Raw genomic sequence first — 21491 nt, forward strand, 5'->3', positions numbered from 1 at the left:
GCAGCAGCCGGGCACTGCCCACCGGGCATGCTCAGGGTGCTGAGGCCACTGTTTCACCACCATCGCGCTCATCCAGGAAGAAGGGAGGCAGATCAGTTACTGTACTTTGTGTTCAACTCAATGACCGTGTTATAAAAGCAGCAGGCTGCCCGGGGCAGACGTGGGCCCCTCTGTGCAGCCCTAGTTCTTCAGCTCCGCACCACTGCGCCCGCCAGTGCCACCACCACGTCCACAGGCCGGAAGGGATTGCCGCGGCTGTGTTACCAGCTGGGGCCAGGCGCTGTTCGGGCTGGGCTACTCCTCTGCAGCCTTACCTTCTTGATTTCTGGTGTCTTCTTCTAACCATAAGGACTGAGTTCTAAATGGCACACACTCCCAGAGCGTGTGTTTGTATGTAAAGACAGACTGAGATGCATGGCCATCAACAGGGGGTGTGTTGGGTAGTGGGTGTGAGCTGGCAAAGCCTCGTTGTATGGGGGTTGAGTTTATATTCTTTATGTGGTGTCAGTTGGTGGTCTAGTTTCATTTTTTTGCATGTATCTGTCCAGCTTTCCCAACACCATTTATTGAAGAGACTGTCTTGACTCCATTGTATGCTCTCGCCTCCTTTGTCAAATATTAATTGAGCGTAAAGGCTTGGGTAGATTTCTGGGGTCTCTGTTCTGTTCCATTGATCTATATGCCTGCTCTTGTCCCAGTACCAGGCTGTGTTGATTACAGTGGTTTTGTAGTATAAGTTGAAATCTGGTATTGTGATTCCTCCACCTTTGTTTTTCTTCCTCAAAATTGCTGCAGCTATTCCGGGTCTTTTTTGACCCCACATACACTTTCGGAGTATTTGTTCTAGATCTGTGAAATCCGCCATTGGTATTTTAATAGGGATTGCTTTGATAGTATAGATTGCCTTGGGTAGTATGGACATTTTAATGATGTTGATTCTACCAATCCATGAACATGGTATATTCTTCCACTTGTTTATATCTTCTCTTTTTTTCAATGTCCTGTAGTTCTCCGAATACAGGTCTTTTGCCTCCTTGGTTAAGTTTATTCCTAAGTATCTTAATTTTTGTTGTTGTTGTTGTTGTTGCAGTGGTAAATGGGATTGTTTGTTTAGTTTCTGAGTATTCATTATTTGTGTATAAAAAAGCCACCGATTTTTGGGTGTTGATTTTGTATCCTGCTACATTGCCAAATTCCTTTATTAAATCTTGTAGTTTTTTGGCGGCATCTTTAGGGTTTTCTATGTACAATATCATGTCATCTGTGAATAGTAAGAGTTTTACTTCCTCCTTTCCAATTTGGATGCCTTTTATTTCTTCTTGTCTGATCGCTGTGCCTAGCACTTCCAGTACTATGTTGAACAGGAGTGGTGAAAGCGGACATCCCTGCCTTGTTCCTGCTCTTAGGGGAAATGATTTTAGTTTTTCCCATTGAGTATGATGTTGGCTGTAGGTTTGTCACATATGGCCTTTATCATGTTGAGATATGCTCCCTCTATTCCCACTTTGCTGAGATTTTTTATCAAAAATGGGTGTTGGGCTCTGACCGGTTTGGCTCAGTGGATAGAGCGTCGGTCTGCGGACTGAAGGGTCCCAGGTTCAGTTCCAGTCAAGGGCATGTACCTTGGTTGTGGGCACATCCCCAGTAGGGGGTGTGCAGGAGGCAGCTGATCAATGTTTCTAACTCTCTATCCCTCTCCCTTCCTCTCTGTAAAAAAAATCAATAAAATATATTTTTTTAAAATGGGTGTTGGATTTTGTCAAATGCTTTTTCTGTGTCTATTATTACGATCATGTGATTTTTTGTCTTTCAGTTTGGTTATGTGATATATCACGTTTATTGATTTGCAAATATTGTACCAGCCTTGCATCCCTGGAATAATCCCACTTGGTCATGGTTTATGCTCTTTTTAATATATTGCTGGATGCGATTTGCTAATACTTGGCTGAGGATTTTAGCATCTATGTTCATCAGGGATATTGGCCTGTAATTCTCTCTTTTTTTAGTGTCTTGATCTGGTTTTGGAATTAGGGTAATGCTGGCCTCATAAAATGAGCTCGGAAGTGTTCCTTCCTCTTGGATTTTCTGAAATAGTTTGAGGAGAACGGGTGCTAGTTCTTCTTTGAATGTTTTGTAAAACTCCCGGCTTTGCTGGGAGTATTTTGATTACTGCTAGTCCCTCTGGTCTGCCCCCCACCCCAAGGGAGCTGATCCCCAAACTCTTAACACCGCTTTCCAGATGAGTGGTCCGTTTCCCCCCCACAGTGGTCCAGTCCAGTTCCTCAACTATTTACTCCTTGCTGGCTGCCCCCCACAGTGGTCCTGCCCTCACTACCGCCCCCGACCCCCCGCAACCCCCCCCCCCCCCCCACACACACACAGTGGTCCAGCTCTGGCCTGCCCCGCCCCCACAGTGGTCCCTCCCCTAGGCCCCTCCCCCCCCCCACACACACACAGTGGTCCAGCCCAGCCTGCCCCGCCCCCACAGTGGTCCTTCCCCTCGGCCCCTCCCCCCCCACACAGTGGTCCAGCCCAGTCTGCCCCGCCCCCACAGTGGTCCCGCCCCTCCGCCCCTCCCCCCACACACAGTGGTCCAGCCCAGTCTGCCCCGCCCCCACAGTGGTCCCTCCCCTCGGCCCCTCCCCCCCATACACACATAGTGGTCCAGCCCAGTCTGCCCCGCCCCCACAGTGGTCCCGCCCCTCCGCCCCTCCCCCCACACACAGTGGTCCAGCCCAGTCTGCCCCGCCCCCACAGTGGTCCCGCCTCCACAGTGGTCACGCCCCCGGCCCCTCCCCCCACGCACACCGTGGTCCCGCTGGGTCCGCCCCCGCGGCGCCCCGCCCCCGGCCCAGGGCCCTCTGGTCACCGCTGGCGGCGGTTGAGGTGGTTGTGGACGGGAAGCTGCGATGGCGAAGGCGGCGGCCGGCAGGAAGCAGGAGCGGGACCGGGTGCGCTTCGTCTACGTGCCCCGTTTCGGCTCGCACCAGTGCGGCGGCGTCCTGCGGCTGGGCGGGCGCCGGGCCGGGGAGCGGGGAGCGGCGGGGGCCCGCGGCGAAGGGGAGCTGCCCCCCGGCTCCGAGCCCGGGGCCCCCGCGGCCTCCTCAGCGGCGCGGGCGTCGAGCGCGTGGAGCGGCGGGCGGTCGGCGGCGCGTGCAGGTGGCCGAGGGGGACGGGGTGGGGACGGGGTGGGGACGGGGTGGGGACGGGGTGGGGGGGGCGGGGCCCGCGGGAGGCGCCTTCCCTCCTCCTGGCGGCCGTCTGTCTGTCCGTCTGTCCCGCGGTGTCGGAGTGGCGGCCTGTCAGTCCTCCCGCCTCTACGCCCCCGGCTGGCGGGCCACTCGGACCCCGCCCGGCCCCGTCAGCGTCCTGTCCGCTCCTGGGTGCCCGGGAGCGGCGCTCAGATGCCCGTGAAAGGCATCGCCACCCACCGGCCATCTGCTTCGGAGCGGCCATGGCGGAGCCCCGAGCCCGGATCCAGGGCCGCCCAGCGCTGAGCGTCCCCTTGGGGAGCAGGGCCTCGTGCAGACGGTGTCGCTTCCTCCGCTGCCCCGCCCCGGCCCCCGCGGGTCCTCCGGGGGTGTCTGTGTTAAACCCCGTCGGGTAGCCCGGTCTCGCCCAGCTCCGCCCGGGTGCGGGGCCTTCTCGGCTCTTGCGAGCGGCTCCCTCTTCCACAGCGGCCCCTTTCATGCCTGTCGTTTGTGCTGATGAGGCCTCTGATCTTTAAAAAAATCACCTGTGTTCAGCATGAATTGCACACATGGTGAGGAGGTTGACCCAGTCCCGGCCTGGTCAGCGGCCAGAAGCCCCGCGTGGCGGTGCGGGCGCCCTCTGTCCCTCCGCTCTGCTGGGAGATCGCCGTCCTCGCAGCCCCCCTCCCCCCCTTGAAGCGCAGGGCGGCCTTCCACCAGCCGCTCCCCGTCCATGGGAGCGTCATCACCCCCAGGAGAAACCCTGCCCGTCAGCGCTCACTGCTTCTCCCCGCCCCCCTCACCCACCCCTGAGCCCAAGCGAGCACCAGACTCCTTTCTGCGCCATAGCTTTGCCTGCTGTGGACGCCTCTACTAATAAAAGGGCAATATGCTAATCAGACCGGGAGACCTTCCGGACGTCCTTCCAGACAAAGCCATGGTGGCAGGGCCGAGGCAGAGGCGGTTAGGGGTGATCAGGCCAGGAGGGGAGGGCAGTTGGGGGTGAGCAGGCCAACAGGGGGGTAGTTGTGAGGGATCAGGCTGGGGGGGGGGTGGGCAGCCAGAGCAGGCCAGCAGTGGGGGGCAGTTGCAGGCAATCAGGCCCAGGGGGCAGGGGTGCAGTTGGGGGCCAGCAGGCAGAGTGGTTAGGGGCCATCGGGCAGGCAGGCAGGTGAGCGGTTAGGAGCCATGATCCGGATTGCGAGAGGGATGTCCGACTGCCAGTTTAGGCCGGACCCCACAGGCCGGCTATCCCCCAAGGGGTCCCAGATTGGAGAGGGTGCAGGCCAAGCTGAGGGACACCCCCCTTGTGCGCGAATTAGACTGGACAGCCAAACGACCTGGACGTCCTTACTGAGGACCTTCCGGACGAAGCCAGGGCTGCGAGGGCCGAGCCCCTTGCTGCACAAATTCCGTGCATCGGGCCTCTGGTTTCATATAAGTCAAATGATACAGTATGTCAGTTTTCCTGATTGGCTTCTTTCACTTAGCCTAGTGATTTCTGTATGTTAATTTCAGATCCTCGTACGTCACTGAATACTTTTATTATTAGAGTTAGTGTTATTATTGATATGCATTTTCCAGGCATACTATTATTTATAAACAGAATTTTTTTTTTACCCAATGTTAGGCCTGCAATAGATTTGTTTTGCATAGGCTAATACCTCGAGTATAGCGTTGATGAATTGTGGTGGAGATTGTGGGCATTCTTGCCTTATTCCTGGTTTTAGGGAAAATGCCTCTAGTGTTTGCCATTGAATAAGGTATTGGTTTTAGGACTACAGCATCTACATTTAAAAATATTAAAAAGCATTCCTCAATTTTTATTTTCTTCAGTGTTTTCATCATGGCAAAGGGGGTGTTGAATTTTGTCAGAGGCTTTCGCAGATCTTTGGAGATAAACATCTTCCCCTTAGATTTATTAATATGGCATATGATATAAATAGATTTCCTAATATTGAACCAACCTTGCATTCCTGAAATGAATCCTACTTGGTTATGATTCATTATTTCATACAGTAGTGTTGGGCTCTGCTAATAATTTGATTAGGATTTTTGCACTGGTGTTTGTGAGAGACAGTGAGCTGTAGTTTTTCTTTGTTTTTGTAATCTGGTTTAGGTATCACAGTTATACTGACGGTGTAAAACGAATTAGGACCTTGTGTTCCTTTCCAATGCTGTGGCATAACTTACAGAACATGAGGACTATCTGGTGTTTGAAGGTCTGGTGGAATTCTGGGAAACCATCAAGGTCTAGTACTTTTTGTGGGATAATTCTGTAATAACTTTCTCTGTATCTCCTGTGGAAACTGAATGAGTGGCAGGAAGCCAGGTAGAGAGTGGTGATAGGGTAGGAATGAGGTGAGGAGGGGATGGGGGTTCCAGACAACAGGAGAACAAGTATAAAGGCTTCCAGGGAACACGTGCCATCGCTTTATGAGGATGTCTTTGGACTCACAGCTCTTTGGTTTTCTTCTAACAGTTAATTTGGGGAGACAGTATGAGTAGAGGCAGGAAGCTTATTCACTCTGACAAACTCTTATTAGTGTCCCCGATGTGTCTGGTGATTGGACAGGAAGGTGAACAAGCCCATTGATTGTCCTCTGGAAGGTCACCGCCTAGGGGGGAGTCACTGCATAAACACACGATGTAACGTGTGCTCAGTGCTCCGTATGAGGAGTCCCGGGCGTCCGTGCCGTGTGCGGGAAGACTTCACAGAGGAGGTGACGTGTGAGCTGAGTCTTGAGGAGCAGGTAGACATTTGCCTGGTGCGTGTGTGCACATGTGTGTGTACAGTTGTGTGCAAAGGCCGGGAGGAGTAAGAAGACCTGTTTGAGGAACCGCAGGTGGTTTGTGTAGTTGGAAGCACAGAGCCCCTGAAACTGAATGGAGAAGGAAAGGGCTGCTCAAAGCGCGCGGGCAGGATGGGGTCAGGTATCTGTTACTGTCGCTGACCTTTTAGGGGCTCACCTTCAAGTTGGAAAAGGAAGGACATTCCCTAGGCACTTCCAAGGTTAGCTCTAGTTTTCTTTCTTTTTTGTTTCCCCTCCATTATATGAACTAATTGATAAATTGGTATTACCTAGTGATCAGCAATATACCAACAATTGTAAAAATCCCCAGAGAGCTCAAGAGACCCTCATCGTTGTCTCTGTTCTCAGGATAGCGCCTCCTTTAAAATACGTACTGACCTTGATGTTTCACTTTCTTTTTTAACGATCAGGTTTAGCCCAGAAGACTTTAGCTAGGAAGTTTGAGTTTCCCATACATTTCAGTGGAGCTTCCAAAGTGATGAAGAAAAAGGAAAAGGTATATTATAGAACCGGGGGTGAGCAGTGCTGAATTTAGATTAAGCTCTCTAAATACAAGTGTGTGAATATGCTCAAGACGGTACCAATAGTGCCACCTTTTGAAAAGTTTAATTTACTGAAATGAAAAAGTGGAAGTAATTTATCAGAAATGGAATTTGGTTTGGAAATACTTATTAACAATAAAGACTCATCCTTGTGGTGTTTGAAGGTATAAAACATTTTAATCAAAATGTAACCCACCGGGAGATTTGTCAGAGCATTAAAATATATGTCCTATAGACTGTAACAAACCCTGATGGATAACATAGGAGAAAATCATGGATTTCACAGAAAAGAATGCATCTATTGGGTTATGTTGCTTTTTTAAAGACAAGGAACGTACATTAAGCATCTGGCAGGAAAGCTGACAAGGACGAACCGTTAGTGCTGAATCTTTTCCCCTCTGGCCCAAAGGTCATGGTAACCTGAATGTTTAAACATGTTCAAGATCATTTGCTCATCTTTCATTTCCACCATATACTTTATACTTCAGTTTAAAGAAATGGTTAGTTAATAACGGCACATAAAATATTATTTTCTGAGCTTAGTGTGTGAGCTGTAGTTTACATATAGTATGAAATAGCATTCAAGGTGATTAACCCTTGCAGCAAATGTATTTTGAATTTCCCACTAGAAATATTTTTTCCAAGAACCAATTCCTCTTGGGTGAGGAGAAAAGAGCAATAGCCAGTATTAAGACTATTGTGCACCAGACACGGTACGCGCTTACAAATATTTTTCATTAATTCTAATAATCGGATGTTTGAGGTTTTTCCTGGATGAGATTAAAACACTTGCCCAGTGCCAAGCAACAGCGAGGGGCAAAGCCAGAGTCTGAGCCGAGGTCTGTGTTCTTGCTTCCGTGGTCCTCTCCATTCGAGGACACTCATGCTCTAGTCATTTGGCTTTGGTGTGTCTTAGTAGAAGTGTTTCTTATCTAAAATAAAACACATTAAAATGAAATTACTGCCCACTGGCTTAGACGTAGGAATAGAAATTCATTATTTTTATTATCTTTTGAAACAAAATCGAATGTGTTGGAACCATTAGGTAGAGCTTCATAGACATGGCCTTGGAGAGGAAGCTCCATCCAGGACAGGTGCTTAATACAGAGAGGGAATGCTAGGAAGCTGGGCAGAGAAATCAGAACTCAGTGATCACAGGAGACGGTTACATTTAAGTTTTTGGTCTCTACGTGCTAGTATTGCTTTATAATTATAATATCAATTGCCATGCAGCACAGTTGAGTCACTCCCAGTCGCCTCCATCAAAAATGTAGGTTCTTAGTACAGTCACTCGATAACAACGTCTATTTTGACAGTAAATCTGCAGAATTTAATTTTGCCTTTCTGCTCAGCGTTCCTAACCTGTACTTATCTTTTTTTAAGGTTTCAGTGTGGAAAAAAGTACACAAAGTCATTTCTAGAATGCTCGAAGAAAACGAAAACTATAGGCTCAGGCTGAAAAGCCAAGGACTGGCTGGTGAAAGTAAGTTATAATAGTTATTATATTAAAGGACTGGCTTCTGTATAGTTTAGTTTCCCTGGATCACATGAGAACAGTACTTTTCCCAATTGTCATGCAAGGTCCAGAGCTCTGGAAACGAGGCTAACCACTGTTCGTCATCATTAAAAGTACAGCAAACAGCACAGCAGTGAGGTAGAGTAGAGGCCGGAGGAGGCGGGAGTGGAGGGCTGCAGAGGTGAATGCTGACGGAATTTAGTGAACAAGGGAGCACGCTTACGTCTTAAATCTGAATTTCAATGCCAACCTTTTAATACAGATTACAAAGCTGATCCCTATCAGCAATGTAAATTATATGTCACTTTACATAGTCACGTGGGTGCTGCCATCTAACTTAATGCATTTGGCAAAACCTGCCCTTGAGCTGCGGCCTTGATGTCACTTCATTCCTGGGAAACATCCTGTAGATTAGACCAGGTGCTAAAGCTGCATCAATATGGAGTTCCCTGCTGTGGCCAGAGCAACACTACATGTGATCTAGTACCTTCATTAAAGTAATTGGATTCGCACACAATTAAGTTGGATAAAAATCTCTGCATATGTAACTAATAACGCCACACAGATTGATAATCATAATAGTTATTTTCTTCCCTTCACATGCATGTCCTATCACATGTTTTAACATGCTGGATGCTTCTGTAGGTTCTTAGTACAGTCACTTGATGACAATGTCTATTTTGACAGTAAATCTGCAGAGTTTAATTTTCTGAAGAATATTTTCAAACAATAATAATTAGAAACGGAACGCCGTTTTGTAAACAATGTGACACTAGAAACTCATTACTGTTTGTGTAATAGTGCATCAATAATGGCAGAAATTGTTTGCAATTATGGCATGTATGCCAGTGTTCAGATTAGTGATGCTCTATTTTACTTTTCTTACCCAATTAAGAAAGAGAAAGAAAGGAGCAGGAGTGATTAGGAGAAAAAAGTAGTCAGTGGTGCCTTAGGGGAAAGGATGTTTGAATAAGCGGCGCCGTGTGCAAAAACCCGGACCTTGTTCTGAATGTTAGTCCAGATCCAGTAACGTGAGTAAACGTGCTGGGTCAGATCTAGTCTTGCTCTGGCCGTAGCCTTGAACTTGCGGGTTCTCTGGTGCCTCAGCAGAGGCTTTCTATTAACCACCAAACACTCCTGTGAGGATCGTGTAACAACTTAAAATAATGCGCTGTGTTTTTCAGAAACAGCCTTTTACAAACAAAAGATATCCTTGTAATTCGTTATGACAATTTTAAACAGATTGCAAAAACTAATAATCCCGCCTTTAAGGTGTTTTATAACTTCTTCCCTAATATGCATTTATTAATGGGAGAACCTTTCCTAGAGGCCCACTTGAATTTCCTTATATTTTATATTGTTTCTAGACTGAGATTACACAAGATGAATCTTCTCATCGTCTTCTGGTAAGAATCTATTTTGGTAACAATTATAAAGTATAGACTTTAACCCTTTGAGTGCCAACCAATATCCTAGGAACTATGCTAAAATTGCCAAGGCATTTTTGCTGATTTTACAGCAGTTTAGGAAAAAAATTATGAATCGCAAGTAAATGAAGTTACATATTCAAAAACTTAAGGAAACCTTTACTACATTTGTTTTCATCTTTGACATATATTATTTGCTGATTGTATTATAAAATACTAGTAGAAAAAAAACTTGAACAAAACATATAATGTTAAAATAGAGGGACACCCTTCTCCAATATCTTCCACAAAATCGTCGTCTTTACAGCAAGAATTGACATATTTAGCAATATCATCACTAATAAAAGCAGACTTAGAACTGGACACCATTTCGAAGCTTTAGAGCTACAAAGTCTGAGTAAACTTTATAAAATCGTAGTACCTGTAAAAATTAGGCAGATAAATGCCAGTGGTCGATTTTAGAACTACAAACATTCGGCATCATAAGTAATCTGCACGTAGGTGCCATCTGTCACTACAGAGTGAACTGCTAGCATCTAACAGTGACACTGCAGGAGGAGCACGGTAGCGCTCCCGGCACTTTTGGCGAAAGACAGGAGGAGCAGGATCACGCTCCCCGGCACTCTAGGGGTTAAAATTTCCCCTTCATATCCTACTTTCTCCAACCCTGAGTGTATACCCATTGCTAACTCTAGCCAGTTACCTTCCTGAAACCAGGGTTTGGCACACAGTAGGCACTCATTAAATATTTGTTGACATTTAATGAACTATCTGGGCCCCATGTCTGCAGTGCCATGGTCCATCGTTTTCCTTTTTGTTCCTGTATCTGCTCAGTTCTCTTCTCTCTCTGTGCCCCCCGTTGCTGCTTCCCGCGGTGACAGGTCCTCTTCCTGTCCAGCATGAGGGCACCGTGGCTTCCAATCTTCGGGGCGCTGAGAGGCGGGCTTCCTCGTTTCTCTTACAATGGCTTCCCAAAGTGGCAGTCACACAGCGTTCTCACGAAATAGCACAAGAAGTAAGGACTGTAAAGTAATTCCTAGTTTTGTTTCTTCCTTTAGTTATAATTTAATTACGACGAGACTAGGATTTGTGGCAGCCTGTTCTTCTGTGACCGTTCAGCCAATCTGCCTGTTCCCCGTGGAAGGACACAGCGCCCGGGCAGATGGCCCAGGCCTTGCCCGCCACGCAGTGTCCAAAGCCCCCGGCAGGGCGGGGCCTGCACCGTGGGAATGTGCTGGGTAACTTTGAGGCTGCTGAATTCTTGGGGAAAGCTTCCAGATTTAGCTTATGAAGCTCAAGTCCTTGTAAAATGAGACATTTACTTATTTATGCTGTAATTTGTGCTGCACAAAGTTTTGTGGTGAATGTGAATGTTCATTTCAATGTCGGCTTTTTTTACGTAACTTACACTACTTGACATAGTCAGGTAATCTGTTTTAATGATTGAATGTTTATTAGATTTAAAACTAAGTGTCAAGCTGGATCCAGACTCAGTGTCTCACTGTTCCAGAGCCCTGGGTAGTGGAGACTCCTAGGGAAAGAAATGTTCTAGATGGGTGCTCTACATCTTTTCATTGTTATCTAAACATTTCTGGTGAAAATGTATTAAACCTCTGTTTTTTTAATAGAACATAATACAATTTTTCTCTGCTGACAATATCTAGAAAGTACTCACATCTGATCACAGTGCCCAACCCCTTCCGCCCGCCTCCCTGCCTCTCCCACTCAAGGTAACCATCCCTGCATTTGTGCACATGATTACATTGCAGTGATCTATATGTCTTCCTGAAAGTGCGTCTAGGTGTCTGATTTTCTGTGAGGCATTATGTCGCACATACTCTTTTCGGACTTTTCCTGTTACTTTGTAACATTCATGCATATTGCTGACTGCCATTGGGGTTGGTTTGTTTTGCTCTGCACTTTCTAAAAGTCAAGTAAAGTGTGAGAGAATCGCCACGTTCCTGGGAATAATGCACTCTGAGCCCCGATCCTCTCACTGTTCCTCAGGATAAACTTACTACCCACTTGCTTGATCTGTTTAATTTTAAAGATGATCCTAAATGATCCCTGTTCTGTTAGAACTCCGGTGTGTGCCTAGAAACATTTATATTCCCAGAGAAGTTACAGCAGGAAATGAGTTCACCTGTGGATGCTAAGGGAAGGGCTGTCTCTCGGCTCCGTGGAGCACCCTCACTCCCCGGTTCTGTCCTTTCTGAGGTTCTGAGTGCGAGGGACACTCTCATGTGTCTGGAAGTGTCCCAATCTGATCTCAAGCGGCTCCATGTAATGGTCACTTGTTAAGTCGGGCTTCCTGGGACCCTGCTGTGCCCTCCTAGGACTCTCTGCCTGGGCTTGATGATGTTTAGAGAAACCTTTTATTTATTTATTTATTTATTTTAAATTTTATTTTTATTTTATTTTATTTATTTTTTTATTGCTTAAAGTATTACAAAGAGTATTACATATGTGTCCATTTTATCACCCCGCCCTAGACAGTCCCCCAGCCTCCCCTATGCCTCAGTGTCTTATGTCCATTGGTTATGCTTATATGCATGCATACAAGTCCTTTAGTTGATCTCTTACCCCCCTACCTCCTGCCCCCCAACCCTCCCCGGCCTTCCCGCTGCAGTTTGACAATCTGTTTGAGGCAGCTCTGCCTAGAGAAACCTTTTAAACAGGTGACTGGATGAGCCCCGTGTGTGGGCGTGTCATTTTAGTATTTGTGTTATGTGATTGAGTACAGGCCAGAAGCCAGACCTTTTATTTTATTTTTTTAAAATCACCATGAAATGGAATCTCCTGGACATCAAGAGACAGAGACCGACTGAAAGCTGAACTTATCCCAGCAAAGGCAATGCCAAGTGCAGGAGCCACACACGTGCACTGCCCACTCCTTGCAGGCGGGAGCTTCAGTTACACGCCATCTGGGCAGAGGCAGGAGTGGGCCCGCCCGCACGGGGCTCCTGCCTTTTGTGAGCCGCGTTCAGGGCCTTCTTTAGCTCACTCATTTATTGGTGTAATACTTACTGAGGACATATTATGTCCTAGGTTCTGTTCTAGGCACTGGGGGAGCAGAAGGGAAAAAAACATATTAAATGTCTGGCTTCAGGGGAAGACATAATAAACACCTAAAGTATTCAGTATGTTTAAAGAGCAGGTTCTGTGGAGAAAAATAAAGGGTGTGTTGAGGGCTGCAGTGGAGGGAAGGCTCCACACCGAAGGTGACATGAAGATGAAACTGGAAGGAAGGAAGCCAGGCGTGCAGAGGCAGGACCCTGAGGCTGGAGGAGCGGGAAGAAGAGGTCCCGGGGCGGGGGTGGGGGGGATGAGAGGGTAACAGACGCCAGACTGTGTGGCACTGTGTTGAGGACTCTCCTTTTCCTCTGAGTGATGAGGAGCTGTTGGAGCGTTTAGAGCAGAGTAGTGACGTGAGCCGCCGACCTTTAACAGAGCTACTCCGGCAGCTGTTTTGAGAAGGGACTGGTCTTAGCTTGAGAGTCAGTGAGGGATGGTCTTTCTCCCTGTCTTCTCATCTATAATAATAAAGGCCTAAGATGCTAATTAGAATGGACATCCTTCTGGATGGCCCACAAGGGCTGAGCCCTTTGCATGAATTTCATGCATCGGGCCTCTAGCATAAGCATAAAAAATCAAGCAGGTGGAACTGCTCTGCAGAGAGGGACTTTTCTGGGAAATTTGCAAATTCTAAAGCTCTCTTTCCTTGGCAAACACATATAGTCCATCTCCTGGGAGGGGACACTCACACTCTTGTTGCACTTTAAGAACTACAGGTATATGAAACAATACTAAAAATCTCTAATAACCGGGGAAATGCACAAAACCAGTGACATCTCACCTCACACCTGTTAGAATGGCTGATATCAAAAGACAAAAGATACGTTTTGGTGAGGATGTGGGGAAATGGAACCACGCGCACTGTTGGTAGGAATGTAAATTGGTACCGCCACTGTGGGAAACAGTACAGAGGTTCCCCAAAAACTTGAAAATAGAACTGCCACACAATCCAGCTATTCCAGTTCTGGGTGGGGATGAAGAGGAAATTAAAACAGTGTCTTGAGGAAGTAACTGAGCTCCCAAGTTGACTGCAGCATTATTCACAATAGTCAAGATATGGAATCCACCCAAGTGTTCGTCAGTGGGTGAATGGAGCCCAGCTGGCGAGGCTCAGTGGTTGAACATTGACCTATGAACCAAAAGGTCATGATTCAATTCCCGGGTCAGGGCACATGCCCAGGTTGCGGGCTCCATCCCCAGAGTGGGACTTGCAGGAGGCAGCCGATCAGTGATTCTCGTCATTGATGTTTCTATCTCTCCCTCTCCCTCTCTGAAATCAATAAAAAAAATATTTTTAAAAATCTGAAAGTTTAAAAAAAGGATGAATTGATAAAGAAGATGTGATACATACATACATGCGCACACACACACACACACACACACACAATGGAATATTAGCCTTTTAAAAAGAAGGAAATTCTGTCATTTGTGTCAACATGGATGAGCCTAGAGAACATCATGTTAAGTGGAACAAGCCAGGCACAGAAAGACATGCTGCATAGTTTCACTTACAGGTGGAATCCAGAAGAGCCGAGCTCACAGAGTAGTGGGGGCTGCCAGGGGCTGGGCGGTGGGGGCAGTGGGAGCCATTGGTTGAGGGAACAGTCACACAGGATGCGTGGTTCTGGAGCCCCACGGCACATGGTGACCGTAGTGAAGACGGCTGTGTTGTCTATTCTAGCCTCCCTCATGCTCTCTGTGGTTTCAGTTGCCAAGCGTCAACTGCGGTCCGAAAACATTAAATCGAAAATTGCAGAAATACACGGTTCATAAGTTTTCAATTGCCTGCCATTCTGAGTATGTGCGATGAAGTCATCCGCCTTGGTCATCAGACCAACTGTCTCAGTGCACCAGCGCTCATGCTCAAGTCACCCTTATTTTACTTACTGATGGCCTCGAAGTGCAAGAGTGGCGATCCTAGCATTCACACATGTCAAAGAGAAGCTGTAAAGAGCTTCCTTTAAGTGAAAGGGCATCTATGTATAGGAACAAGCAGTGTATGTAGGCTTCAGCACTAGCCAGTTTCGGGCATCCACTGGTCTGGGAAGCTATCTGTGCTTGATATGCTAGATCTTAAATGTCATACACACATGCACACACACACACACACACACACACACGGTAACTGTGAAGTGATGAATATGTAAATTAGATTAATTGTGGGATCACTTCACAATGTATACATATATCAAACCATTACATTTTACATCTTAAATATGCACAATGCTTATTTGTTAATTATACTCCAATGAAACTGGGAGAAAAAGTAATAATAGATGTTTATAGTGGGCTCATCCTCTCTGGTGGATCAGAGGGTTTCAGGGCCATAATGGGAATCTTCCACAAGGTCTCCCATGATGCCCAGCGACCTTGCCTTCAACTCTGACTTCACCACGTGGCTTACTAGCATCTTACAAGCCTACTGCTTTTTAAAAAAGGTGGTTTTTGCCTAGCCCATGGCTCAGTGGTTGAACATCAACCTGTGAACCAGGAGGTCACGATTCGATTCCTGGTCAGGGCACATGCCCGAGTTGTGGGCTCGATCCCCAGTGTGGGGCATGCAGGAGGCAGCCAATCAATGATTCTCTCTCATCATTGATGTTTCAATCTCTCCCTCTCCCTCTCTGAAATCAATAAAATAATATATTTTTTAAAGTTTGTTGTTTAGAACTCAAAATTTTTTTTCTCTAGCAGAAAATTATTCATGTTTTTTTCCATGAACTTAAAAATAATTAACATGTTTTGGGGAGACGAAAAAAAAGTATTAAGAAAAGATGAAAATCACCCATAAAAACATCGAGGAAAAAAACCCTATAAACATTTTAGTGTCTTTAAATCTTTATGTTTTCGCATAGTTGAGATGTTTATACAATTTTATTTTTTTTACTCAACATTATAAGCATTTGCCATATTGCAACATTCCATGACATAATTTTTAATGACTGAATAGTATTCATCAAAATGAATGAACCAAAATGTACTCATCCACCCACAGGTTAACATGTAGGTTGCAAGAACTCAATCCCGATTCTTACCCAGCCACCATTACACAAATAATCATGCAGTTTCAAAGAATGATCCGTATTTCAACAGAAGAACAGTATGAAGGGAGCATGTGCACGAGGAGCCAAATATAGTCTGGGGTCTCAGGGAGACTTCTCTGAGGAAGTCATGTCTAGGTGGCTCTGAAAGACCCTGGGTCATGGGAGGAGTGGAAAGAGCATTCCCTGAAGAGGGCGCCATTTTCGTGCTGAAAGTCTGGGTTGGGGAGGAGTGTGTGTGTGGGGTCAGGGGAGGGGGAGAGTGGCAGGAGGTGACGCTTGTCAGGTAGGCAGGAGGCAAATCATAAAAAGCCATAGAGGATAAGTTTAAGATTTTAGTCTTTATCTTAAAAAAAAAAAAAAAAAAGCCCCTGTAGAGTTCTAGGTAAGGGGCAACATCACCAGGATTTGGTTGTACAGACATGGCTTGGACTCTGGTATGGAAAACAGGTGGGCGAGGGGGGCGATGCAGGTGTCAGGAGACCTGTCAGCTGGGGAGGGAGGGGGGATAAGGAGGCAGCACAGAGACAGACGGTGGGCTGATTTGGAGATGTGGGAGGAACAGCGAGCTGGTGATTGAATGAAGGAGGGAGGAAGATGTCGAGAACCCCTCTCTTTCCTGGCGGGGGCAGTGGATGGATGATGGGGCCACAGGAGGAGGGGCAGGTCCAGGGAGTGCAGTTTGGGGACACGTTGAGGCTCAGCCCAGTGCCTCTGAACCATCCAATGAAGATGTCAAGGAACAGTTGTATTTTGGGATCTGAGTCTATAACCCGACAATCAAGGGGTCCATGTTGCCTGTCATTACTTGAGCCAATTAAGCAGAGAGAGAGTGGAATCATGTATGAGTGTTTATTCCAATACTGCTGGCAATATGAGAGCAGCAGGTCACCCACAAAAATCTCCTCTGTCTCCCCTCCCCCACTCCCACCCCCCATAAGCCAGCTGCTTATATTGAGTAGAAGGACAAAGATTACACAGGGAAGTAGGCAAAATGATATGCCAAATGGGCAGTTTACAGGTAATACAGGCTGGAGATTTGCAAAGGCCTGTGGGTAAGCAAAGGCTGGGGGTCTTCAAAGGGCTGGAGGCTCTGGTTTCTGCAACAAGGCTGTTCATCTGTCCATGACAATAGGCTGCATCTCCAGGCGAGCTCCCAGGTCCCCGGTGCAACTCCCAGCCAGGTTAGAATGTGCCTTCAATCATCAGAACAAAACCATCACGGTTAACAGAGCATGCTTAATATTTCTCACAATTCTAGCTGGTCCCCAACATTCTATTTCTGCCCCTATCAAGTCCAGAAGAAATCTCTCTGCTGGAGATCACATTTAAGAGTTATTGGCATCTGAATGGTATTTGAAGTCACGAGGCGTGATTGTCAAGTATGGTGTGGAGACAGCCTGGAGCAGAGCCCGCGATGGAAGCTGCGCTGCCCAGGTAGATCGCCTTCAGGACTGAAAGTCTTGTCCCTCTGCTGTTAGCTGGCACTGAGCTGTGACCCCTGTCCGGGTATTGCCCTTGGCTGAGGACAGCCACCTTGCCCAAGTCAACCTGCTGGGGAAGGGCACCCAATCGGGGTTAAGGACGAGTACACAGGGCCAGCCGAGCTGCAGAGGACCCGGGAGACGGCTGAGGGCTTTGCTGGGACTATGTTGCCGTTCAGGTTCTCTGCCTGACCAAGTCTGCTTCCTCTCCTTCCCGCTTCATCCTGAGCGCTCTCCCTAGTGAACGCCTGCATTCCAAGCTCTCAGCTTTGGCTTTGGGGAACCTGTTCTGCAACCCAAACTTTCCACTCAATGGTGACTTATTTTACAACACAGACTGGACAGCTTTTGTTGAAGAGACAGCTGAACGGATCATGTAACAGGAAGAGCGCCTCGGGATGCCTTTTAAAGACAAAGCTCTAGACAAAATACAAAAACTCTCATCAAATTGTTTCTTCCCCAGTGCATCCCCAGGCTTCCGTGGGAAGAGCTCTTTGTAAGTCATCCTGCTTGTGTGAGCTGATGTCGTTTCACCCACAGGCCTGCCTCCTTCACTTCGAGGCCCTGTCCTCAGCCCTTCCAGCCACTCAGAGGAGAAGTTGGGACTAGCCTTTCTGCCATGGCCTCTCTGCCTCGCCATTGTCCTTCCCCCTTTAAGCCTGAAGTCCGCAATGACCCATTTCCTTTTTAAGTGGTAAGAGAACCTCATGCTTTTCATCGCTCTCTGACTGCTGTTATTTGAAATTTAAATATAGAGCTCCTAGCAAGAGCCTGAGCATAGCTTCCCTTTATGCTTGCCTCTGGGAGAGTCTGAGAACAGCTTTCTAAAAGGCTTATATTTCTACCACACCATTAAATTTGGGATAACATTCTTAAACTGACAGCGTGATTTATAATGAGGCATTTAAAGTGCTTTTATCATCTCTTTCATTGGAGATTTATCTATACATGGAGACAAAGCAACACTCTTAGTGCTGAGACGTGATGACACTGATCACAGAAGACCCGGCTCACTGACATGTATGTATGTCAAGTAATTATTTTCACACACAGCCTCCTCCTCTGAGTCCTTTGGAAAAGGACTCGCATTTGTTCACGTTCCTCCCACTTCCAGTTCTGACAGGCATGTCTCAGGGAATGGGAATAAAATGTGAAAAAGTAAAGACAGGCTTAGCCTCTGATGGGCATGGGGAAAGGAGAAGCAGGACAGGGACGTGAATGTGATAATTATCTCTTTTCCATGGGAGGAGATCAAAAGAATTTGTTTTATTCTTCAGGCTGAGAGGTGGCTGTCGGTTCAGGGATGTTTTTGACATTAAAAAGTCACCAGCCCAGCTGGCGTGGCTCAGTGGATGGAGCATCGGCCTACGGACTGAAGGGTCACAGGTTCAATTCCGGTCAGGAGCATATGCCTGGGCTGTGGGCTCAATCCCCAGTGGGGGGCGTGCAGGAGGCAGCGGATCAATGATTCTCTCTCATCATTGATGTTTCTATCTCTCTCCCCCTCTCCCTCCCTGAAATCAATAAACATATATTTTTTTAAAAAAATCACCAAAGGGGGAAAAAACAACACCCCACGTATGTGTCCCAAGTAGCTAGGGGGGAAAGTGTATGTAGAAAACAATGAAGGAAATCACAAGAAATAATAAAATAATAAAAAATGTAAGACAATTGTCTTATTGTCAGACTTAATTATAAGTATTTAAATTCCCATGTTAAAAAGGTTCCTTAAAATGACCTAGTCAAGAAATAAAGTGCGATTTTAAAAGGCTGGGAAGAACAAATAGGATCTGCAGAAGGAAGGGTTCGCAACTGTATTTTAGATAGAGAGGAACTCAAATCACAAAATGCTAAATGGACAAATAGATTCTTTTACGTTCATTAAAGCAAAGTTCACAAAAAGATGCAAACGTGTGAGGCTAATATACCAAATAACATAGTTTTAATATAAGGAGAAATGTCACAACAGTAATGGCACATAACAACACCCCTTTCTAATTCTTTGACAGGTCAAGCAAGTAAAAACAAAATCAATGAGTGTACAGAAGATTTAAATAACTAACAAACTTGATTTAATAGTTATATATAAAAATCTATATTTATATAGAATATAATTTCTTTCCTTATGTTCAGAGAATTTTCACAGAAATAATTCATATCTTAGACTGCAAAGAAAATGTAATACACCCCCCAAAGCAGAGAATATACAGAAAACACTCTTGTACCACATGCAATAAAACTAGAAACTAGTCTTAAAAGAGATAAATTAGCAATGAGAAAAATAGCATTTAGAAATTAAAATGAAAAACAAACTTATTTTACTGAATGACTGGAGTCAGAGAAGCAGATCTTTAGTTATAAAATAACTGAGGAACTGTAATGAAAAAGCAAGTATTTCAGAAGTAAATTAAAATAAGAGCATTAATTTCTTTCATTACCAGACAGGGACAAGGCAAATCAATAAACTAGATATTAGTCTCAGGAAGTTCAAAAGAGAAAAATGAGATAAACTCCAGGAAATGAGGGAGAAGAAAATAATTTTTTAAAGTATAAATTGGTAAATTAGAAAACTTAAAAATGATTGCCGTAAGAGATGATTCTTTAAAATGCTTATCTAATAATTGAGTAAGAGTAGATATTTGTTTTACACTTAGAGGTGTTGTTCTAAGCACTTTGCCTGTATTAACTCATCTAATCTTTATAATAACCCAATAGTATCCTCAATTTACAATGTGGAAATTAGGTCACAGAGAGGTTAAAAAACTACCCAAGGTCACAAATCTAGCAAGTGGCAGAAGGGGGAATCCCAGACAGTCTGGCTCCAAAGACTGTATCTTTAAGTCCCATACTACACTCAATTATTCAGGAAACTGGTTACAAATTCATAGAAACAATAAACAGCAATTAAAATTTTCAAGTGAAAACAATGCATCTAATTTTATGCTAAAAACACAGATTTAAAAATATTCTTTGTAAGTAATTGATGGTGAGAGCCTCCTAGAATTATCAGATGCGGCTCAGAAGAACAAGTGTGTCTGTTTCATCCAGTCTGGGCCATCACTTCCTTTAAGGGCGTATTATTAGGTCAGGAGTAAAGCCCGTGAACTTTGAACTGTGGGCACGGTGTTGTGGTGACAGTATCTGTTGTTGGGACTACTCGGCACTCCTGTCCACTTTGGGAAAGGCTCCCTTGCTTTCTTCCAAGAAATGCCTTTGTCCACTTCTGCGTGTGGCCTGGGATCAGCTCCTGGTGTTCTGCGACCTTACGTGACCCATGTGCTCACGGCGCACTGTGAGGACAGCAGTTTATGTTGCGCACTGCTTGCTCCGAGCTAAATGCTTTTCCCACGTTGTCGCCCTCCCACCTCCCACCAGCCCCTCCTGCAGGCGCTACATTGTGCAAATGGGGGACGTGGTCCCAAAGAGCCTGGAGCGCTGCCCACCCTCTGCATGGGAGGTAATACCCCCCCCCCTTCCCCTTCCCGCAGGCAGGGCGAGCAGGGCAGGGCCTGAGCCCCTGTGCCTCACAGCATGGTTCTGGGAGATCTTCAGAGGCGGTGCTTTTCCCAATAAATGTGCTTTTCCAGTTTTCCTACAGGCGCGGGGATGGCCTCTTACGGGGTGTATTACATTTTATGTGCGTGTGTGACCAGAATCCCTGCCACTTTCTCGAAACCATTTTGTCCCGCGCTGGTTGTGGCCATGCATGAGAAACAGCAGGTGGTGCCAGATGACAGATGGTGGGGGAGCCCGGTGCCCGGTGGGAGGGGGCGAGCGAGCGAGCAAGCGCGCAGGCAGGCGGCTGCCAGCAGCTCATCCCCGCTGCTCCTGGCGGCGCCTGCTCGCAGAAGCTCCCGGATCCAGACACGCGCAAGGCGCTGTCCTTTCAGCACCACGAGCCCGGCCGAGGAGGGAGGACTCTTGGCCGCGCTCCTGCTCTCCAAATTGGCTTGAATCTGCTCGGACCCCCAAGAGTGCAGCACAGTAAGTAGGCATTTGTTTTTGCTCTAACCACTCCCCAACACCCTCCACCCCTCCGCCATCCCTTCACCCCCGCAACAACCCTATTTTGTCTCATGGTGTTCCACCGGCGGGATTGACAGGAGACGTTCAGTTGTGCTGGGCTTCTGGGGGTGGGGTGGGAGCCGGAGAGGAATACATGCGATGTGTTGATCTCGTTGGCAATCTTGCAATAGCGGGCTTGCTAACTTTCCGTGGGAGCAAAAAATAAAATAAAAAATGGCCCTTTGCTATTGAGGAAATGGAGGCATTCGTGGCTGAATAACAGGGTCAGGTTCAAACGGTTCCTTTTTTGTTTTGTTTTAGGGACTTATATCTTCTGTACAAGATACACGTTACATAAAAGGGTCCAATCCCCACAGAGACAGTGAAGATATGGGTT

At 46.6% G+C, this 21491-nt stretch overlaps 2 protein-coding genes across 2 annotated transcripts in view; both read left to right on the forward strand.

Annotated features, from left to right (window-relative positions):
* Nucleotides 1–2909: 2909 nt before the first annotated feature.
* On the forward strand, nucleotides 2910–10654 carry LOC308520315 (uncharacterized protein C5orf47; the record flags this gene model as incomplete). The annotated part of the gene is made up of 5 exons (XM_081092803.1): nucleotides 2910–3159; nucleotides 6415–6500; nucleotides 7930–8029; nucleotides 9430–9468; nucleotides 10548–10654. The coding sequence occupies 4 exons, from the start codon at nucleotides 2910–2912 to the stop codon at nucleotides 9432–9434; spliced, it is 441 nt and encodes a 146-aa protein (XP_080948929.1). The 3' UTR covers nucleotides 9435–9468; nucleotides 10548–10654.
* A 10087-nt stretch (nucleotides 10655–20741) lies between these two features.
* The window catches only part of NSG2 (neuronal vesicle trafficking associated 2), a 33844-nt gene continuing 33094 nt past the window's right edge, over nucleotides 20742–21491 (forward strand). Inside the window, exon 1 of the mRNA XM_081092944.1 lies at nucleotides 20742–21073. Coding sequence (XP_080949070.1) covers nucleotides 20796–21073 — 278 coding nt within the window. The 5' untranslated portion in view covers nucleotides 20742–20795. The remainder of the gene's footprint in view (nucleotides 21074–21491) is intronic.

Source organism: Myotis nattereri (assembly GCF_964212035.1).
Source record: "Myotis nattereri genome assembly, chromosome: 5".
NCBI classification, from domain to species: Eukaryota; Metazoa; Chordata; class Mammalia; order Chiroptera; family Vespertilionidae; genus Myotis; species Myotis nattereri.